This window comes from Bos javanicus, chromosome 16, assembly GCF_032452875.1.
Source record: "Bos javanicus breed banteng chromosome 16, ARS-OSU_banteng_1.0, whole genome shotgun sequence".
Taxonomy (NCBI): Eukaryota; Metazoa; Chordata; class Mammalia; order Artiodactyla; family Bovidae; genus Bos; species Bos javanicus.
The window spans coordinates 73695741-73717012 of NC_083883.1; the positions used below are offsets into that span (position 1 = coordinate 73695741).

At 44.8% G+C, this 21272-nt stretch overlaps 1 protein-coding gene across 8 annotated transcripts in view; it reads right to left on the reverse strand.

The window, feature by feature from the left end:
• HHAT (hedgehog acyltransferase) overlaps positions 1-21272 on the reverse strand; it is a 352361-nt gene that overhangs the window by 310611 nt on the left and 20478 nt on the right. For 6 of the 8 annotated variants that reach the window (XR_009730102.1, XR_009730101.1, XM_061383599.1 and 3 more), the window contains exon 3: positions 9322-9389. Coding sequence is in view for 4 of the 8 variants with exons in the window: in XM_061383599.1 (XP_061239583.1) it covers positions 9322-9389 (68 nt within the window). In the remaining 4 variants the exon portion in view is untranslated. The other 2 variants (XM_061383600.1, XM_061383601.1) reach the window with 2 other exon arrangements.

Genomic DNA, 21272 nt, shown 5'->3' on the forward strand with positions numbered 1-21272 from the left:
TCCTTTAGGATGGACTGGTTGGATCTCCTTGCAGTTCAAGGGACTCTCAAGAATCTTCTCCAACACCACAGTTCAAAAGCATCAGTTTTTCAGCACTCAGCTTTCTTTATAGTCCAACTCTTACATCCATACATGACTACTGGAAAAACCACAGCCTTGACTAGACGGACCTTTGTCAGCAAAGTAATGTCTCTGCTTTTTAATATGCTATCTAGGTTGCTCATAGCTTTTCTTCCAAGGAGCAAGCATCTTTTAATTTCATGGCTGCAGTCACCATCTACAGTGATTCTGGAACCCAAGAAAATAAAGGCTGTCCCTGTTTCCATTGTTTCCCCATCTATTTGCCATGAAGTGATGGGACCAGATGCCATGAGCTTCGTTTTTAGCATACTGAATTTTAAGCCAGCTTTTTCACTCTCCTCTTTTCACTTTCATCAAGAGGCCCTTTAGTTCCTCTTTGCTTTCATCCATAAGGGTGGTGTCATCTGCATATCTGAGGTTATTGATGTTTCTCCCAGCAATCTTGATTCCAGCTTGTGCTTCATCCAGCCTGGCATTTCTCATGATGTACTTTGCATATAAGTTAAATAAGCAGGGTGACAATATATAACCTTGACGCTCCTTTCTCGATTTGGAACTAGTCCGTTGTTCCATGTCAGGTTCTAACTGTTGCTTCTTGACCAGTATACAGATTTCTCAGGAGGCATTTGGCATCATCTTTTAGGATTTGAAAAACAACACCCAGTTCTTAAAGCTAACAGTGCCCAAATGCAGAATCCACATTCCACAAGGTCTGAGCTAGCATCTGAATGGTCCCAGTCAGAAATTCAGTTCCAGACATGGCCACAATTCAAACAATTTCAATACTGGTATCTAAAGCTGCATGTGAGAGTTTACTAGCTCACCCTCCTCCTAACACTCCCGTGCTTCTCTGTCACTTCACTTTGAAGTTCTGTCCCTCCATCAGACTAGCAGGGTGTCTGCTCCAGCCCACAGAGTAGAACTGCCAAAGCTCAGATGAATCCTTCCTACAAGGTACTTGTTGGAGAACCTTAAGACAGAGAACAGGTTCAGTGGCAGATTTTGTACCTGCCACTAAATAAATGTTTGCACACGTGGCAGAATTCAGATCTGGACTCTTTCCTTCCGATGTATCATTTGGCAGCGAGCCTGTAGGAGCGGAAGAGATTTTAATTCACCCACCTCCAATTACCAGGAGCTACAAAGAGTCAAACCAAAGAACGTGACAGACTCAGGTTGAGACACACAAGATCCTTCTGTTCAAGGTTCAGGTCAGATCCACCTCCTCCAGGAAACCCTCCCGGCCATTCCAAGGTTAGAAATTCTCCCAGAAACTTTTGGCTATACCAACCAGTACACTTCCCAGGTGGCGCCAGTGGTACAGAACCCATCTGCCAATGCAGGAGACGTAAGAGACACAGGTTCAACCCCTAGGTCAGGAAGATCCCCTGGAGAAGGGCAACCCACTCCAGTATCCTTGCCTGGAGAATCCCATGGACAGAGGAGGGTGGTGAGCTACGGTCCACAGGGTTGCAAACGGTCAGACACTAGTGAAGCGACTCAGCACACAGGAACATACCAACCCGAGACCCTCATACAAATGGAAACACTGTGGTAAAGTTACAGCAAGTGCTAATTTTCAGGCAGGACAGACAAATAGGGCCAGTCGTCCTCGCTGTGTGCACCTGCCGTCTCCGCAGCTTGACTGACGCTGCTGCCCTTGGTTAAACAGCCAGAACATCATCCTTACAAAAATAACACGGCAGCCTAGCGTTCTTGGGTGGAGTATAAGCTTCCTGAGGAGAGGAACCATGCTTCTCACTTCCCTCAGCCCATAGAACCTACTGCAAAGCAGCCGCTTAGCAAAGAATTACTCGTAAACTGACTGGTTTGTGGTTGAGAAATTTCTCACCACTCCAAATCTGTATCACCACCTCAAGATGTTACTAAGAATTCATGGAGAACCTCTCTCTCTCTCTTTCTCTCTCTCTCTCTCTCTCTCTCTCTCACACACACACACACACACACACACACACCTGATCTTTTAGTTCTGTAGGGCTAAACCCTTGGTTCTAACTTCACCTTATCTTCTCCTGGCTCCTTCAAGAACCTTTGAATGAAATAAATCATATTTTCCATGAGCTAGAAGATATAAAAAAAGAGAGGAGGGCTGAGCAGGGGACTTAGCAGCTGAGCTAATACGCAAACCTGATGTTTCTCCGTCTGCACTGCAGACCCTATTTGTACACAAGGCAGAGCCCCCTTTCCTGTCCTCCCCAGGAAATCGCTGCTGCCTCACTTTTTCCCCCTCCTGGCTGCAAATCTCTGACACATCAAGGACATCCAGCAGCGGGTGGGGGTGAGACTAGACAAGAAATGATGCACTGGCAAGTTAAGGGCAGGAGCTCTTTGTGTTGACGAGGGGGAATCAAGCCCAACGTGTGCTCGGGGCCTTTCCTCCCATCACTAGTCCATGGGCTTCTTCCCCCACCATTTGGAGACCCCTCAGCCCCCTCTCTCTCTTCCTGGGCTGGCACAGGACACAGGACTCTGCCTCTGCTGAGTAGCCCCTCTGTGAAAGGGCAAAGCTGCGTAAAATCCAATTTTCTGATACTAAGGACAGGCTGAAAATTCACACACACAGCCAAACCACTTATTAATCTGTCCCCATCAGATGGAGGGAGGCAGAGATATAACCAGCACACCAGAATTGTCTTTGAGGAGCTACAGCTTAAGGAAAAATGAGGGAAGGCCTACATTGTCTAAACCTGCCAGACGTTAGACACATGGAACCTGGCAATCATTGCCAAGGGACCAGTGTTCCTTCACATCAAGTCTCCAACCAGCCAGGCATGTCCACCTTCCAACAGCCACTCCTGAATACCTACTCTGTGTCAGGCAGAGATGAAAGATCCTCTTTTGTCTAAAAGAAGTAACTCCTGGGACTTCCCTGGTGGTCCAGCGGCTAAGACTCTGCACTCCCAGTGCAGGCGGCCTGCGTTCAATCCCTCACCAGGGAGCTGGATCCCGCAAGGGTTCACATGCGGCAACTACAGACCCACATGCCCCGCAACGAAGACCCGGTGCAGTCACATAAATAAATATGTAACACCGGCTCGGGAAGGAGTCGTAGGAATGGAGCTCGTGGGAGGGAGAAACCCACGCCAGCAGGGGGATGAGCCAGGAAGCAGCATCAGGAAAGGTTCCACGTGGGCTGCTCCTCGAGCAGGAGGGAGGCGCCCACCAGTCTGCATGAAGATCACAGGGAGGAACATCAAGATGTCCCTGGGGAATGTCAGATGATCCTGTTACTTGGAAGCTCAGAGGGACCACACAGGAGCTGAGGCTGCTGGAACAAGGCCAGGCCAGTGGACAAATGGAAAGGGGCTGAATGTCAGCCTTGGAGCATGGGCTTGACATGGTAAGAAACGGGGAGCCATGCGTGGGTTCTGAGCAACATTGGGGCTAGTGGTAAAGACCCCGCCTGCCAATACAGGAGATTTAAGAGTGGCAGGTTCGATCCCTGGATCAGGAAGATCCCCCTGGAGGAAGGTATGGCTACCCACTCCAGTATTCTTGCCTGAAGAATCCCATGGACAGAGGAGCCTGGAGGGTTAAGACCACAGGGTCGTAAAGAGTCAGACATGACTGAAGCAGCTTAGCACACATGCCTGAGATCTACATTCCAGAATGTTAACTCCAGGAATATGCAAACTCTGAGTGGGATAGATCAGGAGAGACAGGCAAGGCAGGGAACGCACAAGGCTCCTGAGAGAGGCCTCAGAAGAAACACCAATGCCCTCGTCCCCTTTAGTAACCATCCTCTGCTTCTGAATACAGTCCAGACTCCACATGTGGGACCCCATGGCCTTTATGCTCCAGCCTCTGTCTTGTATCATCTCTTCCTCTCACACGTGACCTCCCAGCCAGGCTGATTGACTCTCTGAAATCCAGTCTGTATGCCTGCTATTCCCTTCTTTCCCATCTTTCCCCAATACCTCACCTCTGATCCCTGTGCGTTTGGGTGGCAGGCAGCTTCTGTTTCTCCATGCCCGGCGGGTGGTTACATCACTTACCTCACTGCCTCAGCATCACTGCCCCCCAAATTTAAGGCCCAGTGAGGACAGAGACAGAGCCTGGAAGGTCACAGCCTCCCAGTACCCAGCCTGGAAGCCTCTTACACAGTAGCCACTCAAGGAATATTTGTTAAATGATTCAGCACAGAGCTTTCTGGGGTTTTTTTGTTTTTTTTTTTGTTTTTGGTATCAAAATATAATTTATAAGTAACTGAATATTAAAATTTTGATGGATAAAACTTGAGTAGCTAAAAATTGTATCTTTACTTCAGAAACAACCTTTTCTCTTTTAACATTCAAAGACATTAGTGGTCAAGCTTCCTTCTCTGATTTGTCTTTTATTTCTAACCTTCTGGCAGGCACTGAAAATTCCTCTGATTCTACTTCTGAAAGAACTGACTTACAAGAGGGCCCCAGTTTCAGAAATGTCAGGAAGAGTGTCCTCGGGAAAGAAATAAGTAATTGATTACATGCAAGAATTGTAATTGATTACATGCAAAATTCTTCATAATATATCAGGCTTTGGAGAGCTCCTTTCAGTAGCAACCAACTCCTTCTAGACTGAAATGTTCCTCTGTAGAACATTATCTCCTTGCCAGAGAGGGGGAAATCAACAAATCCTAGCTCTAAAGCAAGGGTGTCATCAACCATGGAAGGACAAAATGATGACCACAGCACGGACTGGGGTCCATTCTGTACCAAGCACATACATGCTGGATGGGGTTTATATATATATATATATATATTTCATTTGGCTGTTAGGTCTTAGTTGTAGCACTCAGGATATTTGATCTTCACTGTGGCATGTGGCATGTGGAATCTAGTTCCCCAACCAGGGATTGAACCTGGGCCCCCTACATTGACAGCAGAGTCTTAGAGCCCACCAGGGAAGTCCCCATGCTGGGTGTTTTATATCCATTATCTTTCTCTACAACGAGACCTCCCATGCCCATATTCCAAAAAAGAAAACTAAGGCTCAAATGGGGTAAATGATTTTCCAAAATGGAGCAAACTGCAGTTTAGACTCAAGTCCATCCAACCCCAAACCTGTGCTCTTTCCATTATGCCAACTATCTTGAATCAGAAATAAATATAAAGGGGAAAAAATTCACGACAACACAGTCCAACACAGAGCTTCATTCACGAATGATCAGTTGATTCAGAGCCTACTATCTGGAGATATCAAGCAAGAAACACAGCCACTAAAACGTCTTCTTTACATTCTTCGGCCATCGAGCAAGAATGTTGGGGGGGGGGGGGGGCGGTGGCGGCGAGAAAGGAACCAGCAAACACCAAGACAGATGGCCAGAACTGGAAAGGCGTTGAGCTCAACTCCTCCCTGACCACACACAGGCTCCTGCATACGACCGCTCCAGGAAGCCACTGGAGCCTGTGCAGGCAGGCACTGCCAAGCCTGGAAGGAGAGACGTCACAAAACAGGAGGCACACACCACAGCATATGGAATCTCAACAGTCCTTGAGAGCTGCAGCCACTGCCCCTGGCCTCCTGGCGAAAGCAAGCAGCTTTACTCTGATGGAATAAACCCAGTGGTATTCCTGGTTTGGGCTACAATCAATCCTCCAGACTCTACCATTAAGCAACAACTGGGGGCACTGTGGTCAGGCCCAACACCATTTCACTGTCCCAAAGCTCTGCTTTGAGTCACCATCACCCTAACACACTCATCCCCTTTCCAACCACAGTTCTTCCTCTGGAAGAACGTCTTCGCTACTGGGGACCTTGCCAAGCCCACCAGTTCTGAGGCACTCAGCTGAAGGTCGCCCTCCTCTCCCAGAAGCGGGGGGCGGCGGGGGGCCGCCTGTGCCCGCAGGGGTGCCCCCCTGTTCTGACTGTCAACACTGTCCCACCTAGCGTTTACCTACGCGTCTGTCTAGGTGCCCTCAGGACTGACGCATTTTACTCCAAGGGTGCATTCTGGCACGGTGTTCCTCACTCGTTCCTTCAGTTAAATTCAGTAAAATACTCACCAACTCTGTTTCAGGTACTGAAGATACAGGACTGATTAAATCCCAGCCCTGCCCTGTGGGACTCACAGTCTGGCAGAGGATAGATAATACAAGACAAAAGTTGTACAAATATACTTATCATAATAGTGCACAAGATGCGATCCAAGGCATTAGTACACATCACCCTGCTCATTTCCTTCATATCATTTAGCTCAATCTGTGGCTGTCATGTCATTTCTTTACTTACGGTCGGTCTGTCCCCAGTAGGAGACCCTGGGACCGGAGCCTTGTCTGTCTAGCTCACTGCTGTGTCCCCAGCACTCTGTATGGGCTTGTGTACAGAAACACATTCATTAAAAGCAGCATTTGTGGAAGGTGATACAAACTGAGGCAGAGAAGTGCCAGGAACTATGAGCATGAAGCCCAGTTTAGAGGTCCAGGTAAAAATTCCAGGACAGGAGACACCGGAGCTCAGATGTGAAGCAAGAGTGCAGACCTGAAAGGAAAGAGGTGAGGCCCAAGCCAGAGGAGGAAGCAGGAGGAGAAAAGGGAAGAAAGGGCCAAATCAGCATGACAGAGCCCTTCACTGTTACCGCGGCTGGCTGTTCGCAAACAAAGGCAGTTTTGTCCTTAGGGGACATGTGGCAATGCCTGAAGCCACTAGCAACTGTCATGACTTGGAGCAGCAGGGACTCTGGGCATCCAGAATCCAGGGATGCGGCTCAACACCCTACAAGTTACAGAACAGCTCCCCAGCGCCTGCCCTGACCACCACCTACAACAGTGGATGCCAGCAGTGCTGAGGTCTGGCGATACTTAAAGGACATGAAAACTCCCAAAGTTCACCATTTCTACTCACACCTACTACTGTCTTTTTATTAGAATTTGGATCAGAATAGCATTTGCTTGTCCCCTCCCATAACCTCCAAAGGAAATACTCAGAGCCAAGTGGGCCTTTATTTTAGCTGAAATGAGACTTTTAGCAGACACCAGTGGACCTCCTATTGCTACATATGACCCCGGGTCTATTTCATGGTCTTCACCAAGCACATGGAATCAATTTCCTTTGTCTGTTGGCGACCCACCCTGACTCATCACTTTCCCTCTACATTCTAGGACCCCAAACTACCCACCCCCTATGCAGGGTAATGAGACACAGAAATACGAGGCTAAGAGGGGCTCAACAGCATCAAATGAACGGACAGACGGATGGCCAGCCGGACAGAGGGACAGAGACCTTTCAGAATAGAACTTTGGAACCTTGGAACTTTTTAGGTTCATTGAAAAGCTAGAACTCCAATACTTTGGCCACCTGGTGCAAAGAACCGACTCATTGGAAAAGACCCTGATGCTGGAAAAGATTGAGGGCAGGAGGAGAAGGGAACAATAGAGGATGAGACGGTTGGATGGCATCACCAACTTGATGGACACGAGTTTGAGCAAGCTCCGGGAGTTGGCAATGGACAGGGAGGCCTGGCGTGCCGCAGTCCATGGGGTCTCAGAGAGTCGGACTCGACTGAGCGGCTGGACTGAACTTGAAGCTTTTCTCTGTGCCTTGCGCACATTTCCCCAAAGGCAGAGTCGGTCTGAACACTGACACCCACTGACCATGCCCATCACAGGGGCCTGTCACAAAGAATCCACGAAGAGGTCACGTCCCCAGGACTCTAAAGCCTGGGCAGGAAGTCAAGCAGCTGAATGTGATGGAGTGGCGGGAGTAGCGGGAGCTGGGAAGTCAGTGCAGACAAGGGCCCTTTGTCCAGGGATACTAACAGCGACACCCAGGGGGGCTGAGCATGCAACAGTGAAATCCGTGGGGCCTGATCCTCCTTCAGCTTCTCATAGGAAAAGTCTCTTAGTCTAAAATGAGTTTACTTATTTGTGCCCCCGGCAAACAATTTGTTATTATCTGAAATGTCTGAATGATGACTCTAAAATTTAAGGAAGAAAAAAATGTCACCATTTTTTTCTGTTGCAAGAAACCCAAAAGCAGCATATTTCTAAAGAGTGGATTCAAGATGCTCACGAGGACTAGCTCCCACTGTAACCGGAGCAGGACCCCGTGGGGCCTTCCCAGGACAGACCCCTCCCTGCATCCCACGTCCTCCACCTGCCTCTTGTATGTAGGAAAGCTTTAGCCAGAGAATAAGTCTAATCAAAGACGTGAGAAAAATGCAAAAAAAAAACAAAGGAAAGTCAAACAAAGCAAAACAATCATAGTTTACCCACTAGGCAAAGTCAAGGACCTCCTGTTTCTTCACAAAGTCTATAGATAGTCTGAGCCGTATCTTTCTAGCTGTTTTGCAGATACTGAAACCCCCACCAGGTGGAAGAAGGTAACTGCGTGCTGCCCGCAAGCACAGAGACCCCAGACCGGCTGGAACCAGAAGGTTGATGATGTTGACTCTTGCTTGCCTCGCCACCAGCAGAAGCGCTACCTGTCACCTCTAGGAAAGCAACGGCAGCCACCCTGCCTGCTGTCTAAGCAGGCACAGTGAGCTGCAGAGGAGGCGAAGTGAGCCAGCCCACTGCTGCCATGAAACCAGGGGCCAGAGGGGCGGGTGATGCCCAGCACGCCCTGCAGGATGGCCAGGGCCACTAGAGGCGGGAAGGAAGCAGGTCTGTAGTTGCCCACAGTTGGCACAGGGAGTGTGCAGGCCCCTACACGCGAACAAGTTCCATTCCGAGAGTGTGCACATGAATACAATTTGTTCACAAGCCCAACAAAGCTAGCCTGGGCACTAACACACAACTGGCTATACACTACTGCATTATAATAGGTTTATAATACTTTTCACACAAATAATATATTAAAAAACAAACACAAATAGAGAAAACATTTTTTTAATCTTACAGGATTCTTACAGACATGTGCACTAACTTGCATGATTGGACATGCCAACACAAGCTGGCATCTTCGAAGTTTGCAGCTTGAAGGGTCATATGTAGGGGACTTACTGTATGCCTAGATCAGAAAGGAACTTTCTGATCTTTACAAAAGGGAAATTTGCACAAACTGCTAAGGTTACTGATCCACATGTCTAGTATGCTGGGAGAACATGAGACAACATAAAGACAGAGCGTGCGGAATGCCCACACTCCACATGGTGTGCTCATACCTTTTTCAACAAGAAAGGTATTTAATTTCCAGTCGCTGCTGAGTACCATGCCTGGGCCAACACCAGATACAAAAGTGATGCCAAATATTGAGATCAGGTTTGAAAACAAAAGGTTTTATCACTGATCCACTTTGTACCTTCTTTAATCCTCTGAATAAAGTGCCAGTCTCCAGGTCAAATTCTCGGTCCAGTTCCTCTTCATGTTCTGACAAGAAAAACAGGGCCTGTTAGTCAACAAATCTAAATAAAACTGGGTTGGTTTATTAGGAGAAGCACTAAAAGAAACTGGCATACAGCCTGGAAAAGCTGCCTCTGGACTGAGCTACAGGCATGGAGACGTGTCACACTCCTTCATTTCTGTGACCTCGGTTCCTGGAAAAACGAGGGGCTGATGGCAACGGCCCTTTAATTTGCCGTAAGGGTCACAAAAGGAGAGGGATCGAGAGTGGAAGTTCCCGGTACAGGGGACCACAGGAGGGAGGAGAGCAAACGCCTCACTTGCACAAATGGTGAAAAAAAGGTTTTGAACAGACCACAGCACAAAATGATGGTGATCACAGCCTGTCGCATAATGCTAACAAGATCACTGATGGAATTATATGATGGTAACACATATCGGACACGACTGAAGTGACTTAGCAGCAGCAATACATATGCTTATAAGTGAACAATACAATTTGTTTAAAACAAAAAATATTTTAAAACTTTCATTCAAATAACGTTTAAAAATGAACAATAACCAGGCACAGTGTGAAATAGTAGGAAGGAAGCAGAACATGACCGGCATGGCTATTGCCCTCCCGGGACTTACCGTATCCTGGGTAAGAGAGACAAACAAGTAGTAAGAAATTACAGTGACGCTGATGAATGCCATGACATGGGAGGTAAGGGTATTCAGCTGCGGGGCTGGATTTGGGGTGTCTAAGTGACTGATCTCTCTGGGTGTCTATGTGGGCTTCCCTGGTGGCTCAGATGGTAAAGGGTCTGCCTGCAGGGCAGAAGACCTGGGTTCGACCCCTGGGTTGAAAGATCCCCTTGGAGAAGGGAATGGTAACCCACTCCAGTACTCTTCACTGAAGAATCCCAGGGACAGAGGAGCCTGGTGGGCTACAATCCATGGGTCACAGAATCAGACAATACTGAGCAACTACCACACACACACACACACACACACACACACACACACGTGATATCTAATAGGCAGCTGGATGGGCATGGAGGAGCTCAAAAGAGTGCCTCAGCTGGAGGGAAAGACTTAGAAAAGTCCTCGGTATAAGGGCAGTGATGAAGCCTCCAGAGATGGCTGAGATCGACCAAAATGGCACAGACTACACAGACAAGAAAAAAAAAAAAAATCCAGTTCTTATCAGACCAACAAACAAAAAACACAGACGAGCACAAGGGAGAACCAAGAAAGACCAAGGGAAACCTGACTTCCCTGAAATGATGCTTGTTTAGGAGTAGGGCCAAAGGGCAGATGTACACACACACTCGAAGCGAACAGCAGCTCCAGCCTCCAACGGCAGGCAACACTGCCTCCAGGGAGACAGAAAAGGGAGGCGCACGAGCACTGGGCCCAGGGACCCACAGGCCCCGCCTCTAGGACAACTCACACTGAATTCCGCGAGGTGCGGGAGGTGGCGTGGCAGTGTGTGGTTACCCCGGTCCTTTCTGTTACAGTTGCACACGTGCCACACTGGGTACATATATGTGTGTGGTGGTGTACACAGACTCAAGTCCCAAGAAAACCCAGATCCGCCAGCAAGCTGCGACAACCCAATACAGCAGCAGATCCCTCTGAACGCTATCAATAAGAAGGAGGAAAGCCCCTCTGCTTTCTTGTCTCTTCTCGCTTGGTTTCGCTTTCCTACAAAGTGCAACCTCCAGAAACATCAGAATTACGCAGAATTGAAACAAAGCGAAAAACTGGAGTTCTTATCTCCTAAGGGTACATTCACTGACTCCATGGACGTGAGTCTGGGTGAACTCTGGGAGTTGGTGATGGACAGGGAGGCCTGGCGTGCTGTGATTCATGGGGTCGCAAAGAGTCGGGCACGACTGAGCGACTGAACTGAACTGAACTGAAGGGTACATTCCAAAGCCTTGAAGTGTCCGTGCGAAGCACCAGACGCCCCCCCGGTTAGGACACATCGCCCTCTAGTGGGGAAAAAAGGAATCGTATGCGGACAGGACAATCAAGATGAAACCCTGTCCTGCCACTGTCCAACTGAAATACTACGTGAGACATATTTATAATTTTAACGTTTTTAGTAACCACACCGTAAAAAGAAAAAAAAAAGACAAAAATTTAAGGTGAAATTAATTTCAATATATCTTATTTATCCCAATATATCCAAACATTATTTCAACATGGAATCAACGCTAAACAATTACACATATTCCTTTTTCTTCCTAATTCTTCAAAACTCCATGGACACATTATCCTTAAAGCACATCTCCATCTGAAGCAGCCACATCCCAGGAGCTCTCCTGTGGCTAGGCCACGACAGTATCGTCCTAGACCAAAATCCTCAGCTTTTGGAGAATTCCTACCAGTCACTGAAGGAAACGAGGCTCAAAATAGCCTGGAGTTAAAACTCCCCTCCGGGTCCTCCCCACCATTCTATGAAAAACAAAGAACTCTCTCACCCAAAGAAAAAAATGGACATTAAGGTTGATTACGCCCAGCTCCCAGCCGGTCCAGCCTCTGGCCCATCTCCAGAATTCCTTGCCCCAGCCGTTTAAGAGATAACTACTCCAAACCACCTTGGAGAAGAAGGCCCCCTTAAGACAGCAGAGTTCCTCATATATGCCTATATATACTCACTCTTTTCTTGGGTTAGTGCAGCAGCTCTAATACTGATTAGTATTCACAAATCTGACTGCTGCCCCTTCTCGCCTCATTAAAGGTGATCAGTTCCTACAAAGTACTGGTCTAGTTCTTTTTCTGAACCTCTCCTTCTCTAACTCCCTTACCCTATAGTCACCCTTGTCTGATTTCTCAACAGAAACAAACACTGTATGACATACCTTACAACGTAAATCCATCCGTGATACTTTGGTGATCACTGTCTCCAGACTGTCTTGATTCAGCTGAAATGCATTGCTATAGAATTCAGCTGACATAGGAGGATGGAAGCTGACAAGCTGCAGCTGGAGCTCTTTCTGGAAAACAGTGATGGCCCTTAGAACTTCTCTGATTCTACCTTCTTGGGTGAGGGACCTCCACATCCTCACGCACTGGGTAAGTGATTTCATCATAACTCACACACTCTTCAGGGCTTCCCTAGTGGCTCAGATGCTAAAGAATCTGCCTGCAATGTAGGCGACCTGGGTTCAATCCTTGGGTTGGGAAGATCTTCTGGAGGAGGGCACAGCAACCTGCTCCAGTATTCTTGCCTGGAGAATTCCATGGATAGAGGAGCCTGGCGGGTTACAGTCCATGGGGTCGCAAAGAGTCAGACACAACTGAGCAACTAACCCTTTCTCACACTTTTAAGCAAAAGTACACTGCAAACAGAAACCAGCTTTCTTTGGCTGAGCGATTTTTCTCCACACCACACAGGCCTGACTGTGAGCAGAGCCAGCCCTTTCTTCTAGATGCCCTGGTTCCATTTCCCAAAGTTCAGTGCTGTACAGAACTGCCTGAGAGCATAGAAATGAAGCACTTCCGACAGATGAGCGCTCAATATTAAGTCTGCTGTTGATTCTCCCCCAGCCCTCCGCCACCAACCACCCCCAACAAAAGGATCCACGGAAGCCCCATTCCACCTGCTGAGAAGATCTGCATTTTAAGGGCCAGTGTAAACTGTTCACTTAAAGCCTCTAACTAAACTACCCCTTTTACCGTCAACTGGGTGATGGGAAATCAATTCTGGGGTGGAGCAGGGGTAATTAGAGACTGCACTCTCTAATTGTTGTAAAAGGCAGGGAAATACACACCCTCATCTGACACCAGCCACTGCTAGAGACTAGCACACCCGATTGTGGCTTATCTGTCCTTCAAACGCTTCTAGCATTTGAGGAATTCCAATCAGCTCCTAGGGATTCTTTCTTTCTCTAGGAAGCTGGTGGCTTTAGAAGACTGTGGTAGTGAATGAGAGTGGAGAGGGAGCAGAAAAGATGGGCTTCTAAAGATAAGAGAATTTAACAGTAAGCAGCTCTCAAATGTGCACACGGACGTGACCACAGGCAAGAGACGAGGTGCTGGTTTTCCCATGAGATGCTCCAAGGGCCTCCTCTCCTCTCTTCCAGTTCCCGCTCAGGGAACAAAACAAGTGGTTTAAAAATAGCCCAAGTAAACACGTATCATATATGTAAATAGAGTGCAAAGCAACACAGGACAAAAATGACCCTCAAACCTCCATTACAGACAGAGCAGCTCATCTACAGCTCCTGAGGAATTCTGGGGTCTATCCAGACAGGCACCAGGCACACCATTTGCATGGGAATCCGTAGGGCTTCCCGGAGAGGCAGAAGCCCCCGCCCGAGATGGAGACGCTCCAGCAAAGAGCAATGCATAAGCTATGTCCTTGTGTTTGATCCAACACGGAGCAACGGCTGAGGAAGCAGGGGGCCAGAGGAGTGAGACACTGTGGAGTCTAACCCTGAGGGGTGCCTTCAAAAGCCCTCCAGCCCCGCCCTGTCCAGAATCACTGAGAGGTTTATCTCAGGCACTAAGAAAGCAGACTCTCTGCAGGCCCCCACGAGCCCCTCCCCACAGTATCAGCTTAGGAAGAAAACACTGGTGTAAGCCTGAGAGGAAGGAGTGGGCCAGGAGACCCAGAATCCAGGAGGAAGGCAGGGAGTCAGCGACCTGCTATGACCCTGGCCACAAGTAACATAGGAAAATGTTAGCTGCCCAGTCGTGTCCGACTCTTTGTGACCACCATGGACTGTAGCCCACCAGGCTCCTCTGTCCATGGGATTCTCCAGGCAAGAATATTGGAGTGGGTTGCCATGCAAGATCTTCAGAAGATCTTCCCGAGGGATCGAACCTGGGTCTCCTGCATTGCAGGCAGATTCTTTTACCACTGAGCCACCAGGGAAGCCACATAGAAAACAAAGATCAAAGATAAATGCAGCCCCACCAGGCTGCACGTTCGGAGCCTCGGCTGTGTCATGACACCCAGTGTCCTTGCTGGCTATCTAGACAGGCTTGCCTCCTGCAGGGCCTAGGCGCTTGGGTCCTTCCACAAGGCTGTACTAACTGCAAGGCCCCTAGCAGCCCTCTCCATGAGCAGCGAGCTCCCTGGTTCCCAGGGCAAGGCCACCTGTTCAAACACAGGATTGGTAGCCTTCATCCCCATCCTGAACTGGGCCCCAGATAACTAACCAGCCATCTTGCAACCAAACTCCTCTAATCACAAAAGTAAGTGGCAAAAATTACTTCCAGATTGGCAAAGCCCATCCTTCACGAGAGGTCCGTGTGTTAAATGAACAACATGAAAAAATTCATCTATAAATGAGCTGCTGTATCCTTTTCTCATAAGCTGGGATTAGTGACAAGTGATAAGAACAGGCGTGCAAAAGGAACAAACTAAAGCCCCAACATGAATACGCTCGACTACATTTGCATCCCAATTTAAGACCACCTACCACACATATATATAAAAGAAAGAAAAGAAACTGGAGGCAGTAATTCAAACAATTTGCTCCATATTTGCTTAAATATCAGGGCTCCCTGGTATCACAGAGTTTATCTGGAAAAACGTTAATTGCTTGTCCCTGAAGATTAAAGAAATGAAAATAAAATATCTGTGAAATAACTCAATAAAAAGCACAGTTCCTTTTATAAAATGTCTCTAACTGCAGCTTTTCAGGAAGACAGCTATCCCATGAGAGGTGAGCCTGGGCTCTATAAAGCCAAATGACCTAAGATAGCTGCTATTCATGAGAAAGTAATCACCGATAACAGAAAAATGGTAGAATTTATGAATAAATCCAAGAGCTTGTTCTTCAAAAAGAGAATCAACCTATCAAATAGACAAAACCTTAGTAAATTTCCTAAAACAGGAGAAATGAGACACGTGAGATTCCAAACATTCTAAGAATATGATATATAATCATATGTTAGTACATTTGAAAACGTCAATGAAATTGAAAAATATTAATGCCACCGACTTGAGAAGAAAACCTAAATATACCAAGAATCCTGAAAGATACTGAAAAGTTTTTAATGAATCTACTTAAAAAGAGATTTCATGGCTAGACAAATTTACAAGCGAATAACATCAAAATCTGATACTGTTTAAGCTGTCCCATATTATGAGAGGGGGAGCTTCCTCATTCATTTCAGAAAGTTAACAAAATGCTGATATTGAAATCTGCAGATGAAACAACAAAACTGTAGGCCAACTAATCTCATTTCAAAATTATTAATATTTTTTAAACAAGGAAACAAGCAGTGTATTTAAGAATACCCTAGTCACAGTAGGTTTGTTGTAGGAATCCATATAAACCATACTGGAAAAATCTTTAAGTGATATCAATAGGTTGAGAAAGGAAAACTATGTGATCATCTGAATAGATACTTTAAAAAATGGATAAAATTCAACATATATTGCTTATCTTAAAATTTTAGTAAAAGGGAGCTAGAAGTATACCTTAACATGATTTTTCCCCCCAGAGCAAAGCTTATTCAGTTATCACTAACAGTAAAGCAATACAGGGATTTCCATTAAAGTAAGGATTAAAATAAGGATAGCATTCTTTTCCAACTACCACATTGTTCTAGTAGTCCTGGTTAAGTAATAACAGATGAAGCAAAAAGTGAAAGTTGCTCAGTGGTGTCAGACTCTTTGCGACCCCATGGACTATGGAGTTCTCCAGGCCAGAATACTGGAGTGGGTAGCCTATTCCTTCTCCAGTGGATCTTCCCAACCCAGGAATCAAATCAGGGTCTCCTGCATTGCAGGCAGATTCTTTATCAACTGAGCCATCAGGGAAGCCCAGATGAAGCAGACCCATTATCAATACGTATGGATGATATTATCTAAATACAAAAACCAGGAGAAGCAAATGATAAATGTCAAACACTAAGAGAATTAAATAATTATAACATAAAATAGAGAAACCAAAACAAACACCTTTACTACAGACCAGACATAATCAGCTAGAAATTACAGAAAATACAACTAGAAAACATCCCAATTACAAAAGGAAAAAAAGACTTAGAAACAATCTTAACAGGAATTTTAACAGGCCCTATTATGAAGACACCATGAACTTTTACTAAGGGAAATAAGAGAAACCTTGGGAAAAAAATACCATACTCCTTGATGAAAAGACACAATATTATAAGATTTTTAATTACTTAAAAATTAATTTCTAGGTTTACTGTAATCTAATTAAAACCCTAATGACATTTTTTTCAAACTTGACAATTTCAAACACGTATCTCGAAGAATAAACCAGTAAGAATAGCTAAGAAAAGAATGGAAATAAAGAAAAAAGAGTGGTAACTTACTCCACCAGATACTCAGACATTCAAAAAGCAAAAATAATTAAAACAGCACAGTACTGATGTAAGAACTGATTGAAAAATCAATGAAACAGAAGAGACAGCCCCCGGAAAAGACAGCCCCCAAATTGTGTGTGTGCATGTATGTGTGTGTGTATACATAAAAGAATTTAATAGATATAAGAATTTAGTACATGCTCAAGATTGCATTAAAATTCAGTAAAGAAAGACGTAGTTTATAGTGTTCAGTTATCTGGGTGGGAAAATAAATAATTCAACTCTTCACTTCATACCATATATCAAATACATGTGAGATGGACTGAAGAATAAAGGCTGAGACTACAATAAGATAGACATTCTCCAACAGAAAGAGTGTTAACTGACAAAGAATTCCTGGGGAACAATCTGGGTATATCTATCAAGAACCTTAAAATCTTTTTCATGTAGTTTGACTCTATAATTCCTCTTCTGGAAATCCTTCTGAGAAAAACAATCAGACACAAGAGTACAAACAGATTTCTCAGAAAATAAACAAGCATTCAACTCATGAAGTTGAAATGAGAAGGAGCAGAGCAAATCCAAAGAAACAATAAGGAAGGGAATAATCAGATAAGGGCAGAAATCAATGGGCTGGAGAACAAAAAGAAAGAATTAGCAAACCTAACAAAGCCAAAGCTGAAAAGACTAATAAGATCTCTAACACAAGTGATCAAAGGAAAACAAAATAGGAGGGAGGGAGAAGAACAAGAGAGGAAGGGAGGGATGGAGTGAAGGAGAAGATGCAAATAAATAAAATATATAAAGAGATAAAAGCCAACTAGAGAAACAAACAAAAATTTAATGAGTGTTATGAACCACTATATACTAATCAAGTTGAAAACCTCCATAAAATGCACAGATCTCTAGAAAGCTACAAAATGTCAAAAAAGGGGCACAAGAAGAAATAGAAAATTTGAGTATAAACCAATCGGTAGTAAATTGAAATAGCAGGCTAAGACTTTCCCTTCCAGATGCCTTTCCAGGTGATCTCCTATCACCAATGGTTTTTCTCTGATGAGAACTCAACTGTTTTCATCTCAAGAACTGCATTAAGCTGATACGGACAGCAAAACTTCAGGGCCCTCTCTTAGGCAGAGGCATTCATTCTTTCAAGGTTAGTGCGTGGCTCACTGTAGCTTTCCTCAAATTAAGCGCAATCAGAGAGACATAAAAGTAATTTCTACATATTCTAAACCATAAGACACGAATGTAATGCAGCAGGTCTGGACGAGCCCCCATTCTCTAGAATACCAGGGGAGAGGTCACCCTGCACAGATCATCACCACCTCCCCACCCACCAGCACCCCCAGGCACTTGCATTTGACCTTGAGATGCCCTAAGCAGACTTTTGGTAGAGTTGGGAGGAAGGAGGTATGTGTGTGTTCTGCTCAGTCCCTGCTGTGGATTTACCAAGAGATCCCATTTGACTAGGGCTGTTAAAATCAGTCTGCTGTCCCTCATAGTTGGACAACCCTGCTACTGCTGATGAGGAAGAAATTAGTAAATTAGACACCACCTCTGTGCCCAGAGAAGTCAGCCATGCAAATGCCCCCTGGTGGCATTTCACTTAACAAATAAGCTTTGAACTTTTACTATGTTCTAGGCCCTGAATTTGCTTCAGAGACAAACACTGCAAAAAATTTCATAGAAGACGAGTTTTCCCAGTGGACCTATTTCCATAATGTGGGTTAAGCAGCACTTTTTCCTGAATTAGACAGTAAGACACGGAGCCAAGAAGACTCAACATCGCACCACTGAACACACTTTGGCAGGGGCATCTGGTTTCTGTGAGCTGCATGGGCAAAGGGATTAGAGGAAGACGTTTCTTGGGAGTGGCCAAACACTTTGGCACTGACATTAAAAGACAAAAGCATGAAAGATAAAAGAAGCCCCAGGCTAGGGTGTGGTCAGTAAGAAGTCAAACAGGATGACAGCCCCTGGATCAACCGAGGTGCAGAATAGTTTTGTACCCTCCACAGAAGGGTCCTCTCCCACCTCCGTCCCAGTACCTTTCACCACAGAGAAAGGAAAAGTTTTATTCCAGTGAGTTGAAATCTTAAGGTTTGAAGTTTTACCACACAATGGATAAAAGAGCTTCCCCTGTAATGCAAGCCACTTTAGGAAATTAAACTATCAACAAACATGAGTGGCAGAACAGAATAAAACATTGGGTCTAGTGTTGGACAAACCTGTTCCATCATTTTTCAGATGTGTGGCCTTGGACAAGTGATATTTTTCAACTTTGGTATCCCTGTTTGCGTAAAGAACTGTAATACTCGTTGTGGTAGAGGCTCCTAAAGATGACCACCATCAATCCCTTCTCTCCCGGTCTATGGCTCCAGCCATAAAAAGCCATCTCTTTTTTCTGCTTGAATCCAAACTGGCCCTAAGATTTCCTTTGACCAATAAATGAGGCAGAAGTGACATATACAACTTTCTAGGTTGTATTCTAAGAGATCTGCAGCTTCTGGTTTTATACATATGCAATGCTCCTTCTTGAAAGCCATGTGGAGAACCATGTTCAGAGAACTGTACAGCCTCCAGCGGAGCTCTTGACTGATACCCAATCATGTGAGTGAGCCTTCTTGGACATTTCAGCCTAGCTCAGCCACCAGATGACTGCAGCCCAGCAAACAACACACAAAGCAGAAGAGCTGTCCAGCTAGGTCCAATCCAGATTTATTAAAAACAAAGTCTCACAGGACATGAAAATCAGTCTATGCAGTCCATCACAACAGGCTGAAGAAAAACCACATGATCATATCAGTAGATGCACAAAAAGCACTGGAAAAAAAATGCAATATCCATTTAGGACTTAACTCCAAGCAAACTAGAACTAAGAGAGGACCCTTCTTAACTGGGTAAAGAAATTTACAAAAACCTACTAACATCATACTTAATGGTGAGTAGCTAGAAGCTTTCCTGCCCAGATCAGGAAAAAGGTAAGGCTGTTCCTTCTCACCACTGTACTGGAAATCTTGCTAATGCAATAAGGAGAAGAACATGAAATAGAAGGTAAGCAGAATGTCAAGAAGAAATAAAATTGTCTTTGTATGCAGTTAACATGATTGTCTATCTAGAAAAAACAAAGAATCCACCTAAAAACTTCTGGAACTAATAAGCAATTGTAACACGGTTGTAGGATTCAAGGTTAATATACAAAAGTCAATCGGTTTACTATATATCAGCAATGAACAAAATCTGAAATTAAAAACAGCACCCTCAAAAATGTGATATTTAAGTAACAAAATATGTGTCTTAGATGAGGAAAATAACAAAACTCTGACAAATGAAGTCAAATAACAAAATAAATAGAGATATATGTATTGCACGCTCATGGGTAGAAAGACTCAATACTGTCTAGGTGTCTGTTCTGCCATACTTGACCTACATATAGCCAATGCAATCCAAATCAAAATTCTAGCAAGTTATTTTGTAGATACCAGCAAACTTGGTGTCTTCTTGGTACAGATTCTAAAGTTTACACAGAGAGGCAAAAGACTTAGAATATACAACATGATATTGAAAGAGAAAAATAAAATTGAATGACCAATAGAATCCAACCTCAAGACTTTACTATAAAGCTATGATACGCAAGACAGTTTGGTATTGGTAAAAGAACAAAGAGATCCACGCAACAGAATAGACTGCCCAGAAACAGACCCACATAAGTCTGCTCAGGCAGTCTTTGTGACAAATGAGCCAAGGTAATACAATGGAGTGTCTCTTCAGCAAGTGGTGCTGGAACAAATGAACATCCACATACAAAAAAGAATCCAGACGCACACAAGTGGGTATCACAAACGGATAGCATAGATCTAAATGTAAAACACAAAATTACAAGCACCTGAAGGATAGTATCAGAGTATGCAATGACTTTTTAGATAAAACACCATAGATACACTTTTTAGATACAACACCATAATCCATGAAAGGAAAACTTGGTAAGTTGGGCTCATTAAAGTTAAAAACTTTTGCTCTGTGAAAGACACAGTCAAGGGAATGAGAAGATAAGCCACAGACTGGGAGAAAATACCTGCAAAAGAGATATCTGATAAAGGATTATTATCTAAAAGATATAAAAAAACTGCTGAAAATCAACAATAAGAAAATGAACAATTTGATTTTAAAATGGGTAGAAGTCCTGACCTGACAGCTCACCAAAGGACTATACAGAAGCGTATGAAGATATGCTCCACAGTACACATCGTCAGGAAAATGCAAATTAAAACAATCATGAGATATCACTACACACACACCACAACGGCCGAAATCTAAAACGTTAACAACACCAAATGCTTACAAGGATGTGGAGCAACAGGAACCCGTTTTTGGTGAGAATGCAAAATGATATATAGCTACTTTGAAAGAAAACTGGCAGTTTCTTATAAAAAATAAACATACTCTTAACGTACAATTCAGCCACTGCTCCTCGGTATTTACCCAAAGGGAGTAATGGGTGTTGTAATGTCCATACAAACACCTTCATACGGATTTAACAGCAGCTTTATTCAGAATTGCCAAAATTAGGAGGCCACAAGATGCCTTTAAATCAGTGAATGAGTATTCAGACAATGGAATATTGTT